General features: G+C 45.1%; 1 protein-coding gene across 1 annotated transcript; it reads left to right on the top strand.

The window, feature by feature from the left end:
* Positions 1-242: 242 nt before the first annotated feature.
* On the top strand, positions 243-2,847 carry LOC147453395 (magnesium-protoporphyrin IX monomethyl ester [oxidative] cyclase, chloroplastic-like). The gene is made up of 5 exons (XM_086515583.1): positions 243-855; positions 1,476-1,534; positions 1,652-1,979; positions 2,062-2,160; positions 2,356-2,847. Exons 1-5 carry the CDS (start codon positions 343-345, stop codon positions 2,617-2,619), a joined length of 1,263 nt encoding a protein of 420 aa, XP_086371709.1. The 5' UTR covers positions 243-342; the 3' UTR covers positions 2,620-2,847.
* Positions 2,848-3,896: the final 1,049 nt, after the last annotated feature.

Below are 3,896 nucleotides of genomic sequence, written 5' to 3'. Positions count from 1 at the left end.
TACGGTACAGACATCGATATAGACCTCGATAGCAATGTCGAAATATGCAATAATATTACCAACGATTATTTTATTGCGTATTCCGACGTTCATTTCATGGTTTATTTCGACACTCATAATATCGGTACTTATACCGGCGATTCGACATTGATGTGTGTTTATTTCAACGTTTTTTAGTTTTAAAACTAACTTTATTTCATCGATATTTGCACCGATTAACGCCACGTAGTGTTGTACTGATAGCGCGACGTAGGAAGGGAACATTCGACGTGGGAGTTGCTACTGTTGCGCAGCTTGTAAGAGCTTCTGCCTGCCAGTGCTCTTCCCTCTCTCTGGGCGGGAATGGCAATGGCGGCCCTTACTTCTTCCTGCTCGTCGGAATTCGCGGCTAGCCGCGTCTTCCCTGCTGCCCCTGCCTCCCCTGCTCCTGCGTCCGTGCGATGGGGCTCCATCTCTCTCACCCTCAAACCCTACCCTCTTTCCTCAACAGCGATTTCCGCTCACAGAGTCTCCATGGACGCGTCTGTGGCAGAGAAACCCAAAGCAGGTTCCAAGGAGTTGGCTAAGGACACTCTGCTCACGCCCCGCTTCTACACCACTGATTTCGACGAGATGGAGCGTATGTTTAACAAGGAAATCAACAACCATCTGAAGCAGGAGGAGTTTGATGCTCTGCTCCAGGAATTCAAAACGGATTACAACCAGACTCATTTTGTGCGGAACCCTGAGTTCCGGAAAGCTGCCGAGCAGATTCAGGGGCCCATGAGACAGATTTTTGTGGAGTTTCTCGAGAGATCTTGCACTGCTGAATTCTCTGGTTTCCTCCTCTATAAGGAGCTTGGACGAAGACTCAAGGTAATTCTGTGAGTTGTGTAAGACCTGCATTTCACTTAGATACCAAAATCACTAAGGCCACATCGCAACCTCTGCAACTTGCATCTGGAAAGTGCAACTTATGATGTTGCACTTGTTTATGATCACTTTTCTCTCTGCATGAAGTTATGCAATTTACTGTTTGTTATGTTTATGTTCATTCGGTGATTGGGTGTCCGGGGATGAAGTTTTGTGAACGAGTTAACGCACGAGTAGCATACGCGAAATGTGAATGTTGGTAACGAGAATAATCAAGAATGTTTTGTACAAGTGATTATCTGTGAGTTGTGCTGTGTGCACATACAAACGCCAGCTAAATCCCTGAAATCCTTTGACCTAATGGAAACACCTCAAATCCCCACGTACGGTAAACAGTCAAGAGGAAACTCTGGGTGAAGTCAAAACTTGAAACAGGCTTGTGGTTGTCATCATGTGAGTATGATATCATGATTATGGTCTGTTCTGCATGCAAAACAGATGGCTGTATGCGTGCTTGCCTGAACGCAAGAATTTATGGTGTCATCTGTTTTGTATATGTGTATGTAGGTGTGTATCATGTGTTATGTTCACTAATTTGTAATTGGCTTGTATACCTTTTACAGAAAACAGTGGTAGCTGAAATCTTCACCCTTATGTCCAGGGATGAAGCACGACATGCTGGGTATGTTTTCTTTTTAAATTATAGTTAATGTGCAACAGCTTTCTTACTGCTGCATTAAGAGACGCCCTATGTGGGGTTATAATTGTCTTTATTGAGCCCCATGTTGTTATTATATAGGTTCCTTAACAAGGGCCTATCTGATTTCAACCTCGCTCTTGACCTCGGTTTCCTCACTAAAGCAAGGACTTACACCTTTTTCAAGCCGCAATTTATTTTCTATGCTACTTACTTGTCTGAGAAGATCGGGTACTGGAGGTACATTACCATATACAGGCACCTCAAGGAGAACCCTGAGTATCAATTGTACCCAATCTTCAAGTATTTTGAGAACTGGTGCCAGGATGAGAATCGGCATGGTGATTTCTTCTCTGCGCTCTTGAAGGCGCAGCCTCAATTCTTGAATGACTGGCAAGCCAAATTGTGGTCGCGATTCTTTTGCCTCTCTGTAAGTCATTTTCAGCTTCATTGTACCAGTCGTGTTGAAGCATGATGAGGGGACTAATTGTCGTTTGGCTTTTATGTGACAGGTATATGTTACCATGTATCTCAATGATTGCCAACGGACAACTTTCTACGAGGGCATTGGCCTTGACACCAAGGAGTTTGACATGCATGTTATTATTGAGGTATTATGCAGGAATTTGTCTATGCACTTGCTTTGCTCTGTGTAGACTGTTTTAATCTCTTATATGAAGAGGCTCTCAAAGGCGTTTGCTGCATCATTGTGTCTGGCTTCATAGATTCTTGTTTGTGCAATTTTTGTCATAGTAGCATCATGTGCTTGCTGTGAGCTGATTTCAATGGGATGTTGTGGCATGCAGACCAACAGGATCACTGCTCGAAACTTCCCTGCTGTCCTGGATGTGGAGAATCCTGAGTTCAAGGCCAAACTTGACCGGATGGTGGAGTACAATGAAAAGCTCATGGCCATTGGGAAGAGCGATGCCCCAGACTTCATGAAGAATTTGCAGAGGCTACCAGCTATTGCAGGTCTGGCTGGGGAAATTATTGCTGCGTATTTCATGTCCCCTGTCGACTCTGGGTCGGTCGACCTTGCTGAATTTGAACCTCAGCTTGTGTACTAAGCCTCATTATGCACATTGCTCTTAAATTGAGGTGATAGTACAGAAGGCCAGGAGGTGTCTTCCCGTGTAGGAGGTGGACTCGACGAATGCCAGTGTATGTAGAAAATTTTCTTGTGGCTACCCTTGTCTCTGGGTTGAGAGGTTTTGTGTGGAAACGTAAAACTCTGCTCTTGTATATTAGCTGCTGAGTGTATTTATCACGAAGTAATGTAAAACTTTGTTCTTGTATACTTTATTCTACTTATTTGTCAGCACTCTCTCTCTCTCTTAGCATGAGCACATCTAGGACGGCTGACCAGCTGAAAGGCATCTAGCAGGGGTGTTAACCTACGTGTGCAGCTCACTTTTTGGCGGCCAACTGGCCAGCCAGAAGATTCTGAGGAATCTTCCATGGCTGGCTGCCAATCTTGAGCACAACTGCTCCAGCCAGCCCTCGAGGAGACGGTTTTTCTGAAAATGCCTGCTCGGATTGGATGGAAAGGTGCCGTTGGCTATGGCTGGAAGAGGTGGGGAGTGGACTACACCGGAGACTGGCTGCCCGGCAGGATGTGCTTGAACCTATTCCCTTGTCCGCGATACGCACTATCGCAGCAATTCGGCTTAGCTCCCATTTCCTTCGATGCGAGATAGGGCGTTGGGGCAACGGAGAAGAGTTAAATCGATTGTGCACATTATGCTCACTGCAAGTTCGAGAGTCTGAGTACCACACACTACTAGAGTGCTCAGCTTTTGATCACATCCGAACTTGCTTCTCTCACATTTTCAGCCATAACTTAGACCTACACACTTTCCTCTCCCAGCCAAAGTGTGAGCTCTCCATTGCGACTCTCATCACTATAATTTTGGAGCATCGAGAGTCACTCATCAGCCATACACATACTACATCACATGTAACTTTGGTCCCATAGGTCATATTTGACCTCCGAGGACGATAATAAAATCTATCTATCTATCTATCTCTCTCTCGTATATTCTCCCGTCCTACACTTTTGCATCCTCGACTGACATGGTATTAGATTGTCGTGTTTGTTGATCGTAGCGGCACAAAGAGGAGGAATAGAAGACGAGAAGTGGTTCTTATTGGAGGCGACCTCCATTGTGGCGTTTTTTGCCTTTCTGCAACAGCGATTTTAAAAATGCTGAAGGGAAACACGTCCATTGCCGGCAATTCTTGAAGGTGGAAGCAGGTGGCTCGGAAACCCTTTTTAAAATAGTGTGATAGAAGGCAGATTAGGCGGTAGCAGCGTTCTAAAATGCTAGGCTAGAGGAGCTCATTA

The sequence above is a fragment of the Adiantum capillus-veneris genome, chromosome 7 (genome assembly GCF_014529385.1).
Source record: "Adiantum capillus-veneris isolate H3 chromosome 7, ASM1452938v2, whole genome shotgun sequence".
Lineage (NCBI taxonomy): Eukaryota > Viridiplantae > Streptophyta > Polypodiopsida > Polypodiales > Pteridaceae > Adiantum > Adiantum capillus-veneris.
The sequence above is the reverse complement of the archived record's forward strand: the minus strand, read 5'-3'. Positions and strand labels throughout refer to the sequence as shown.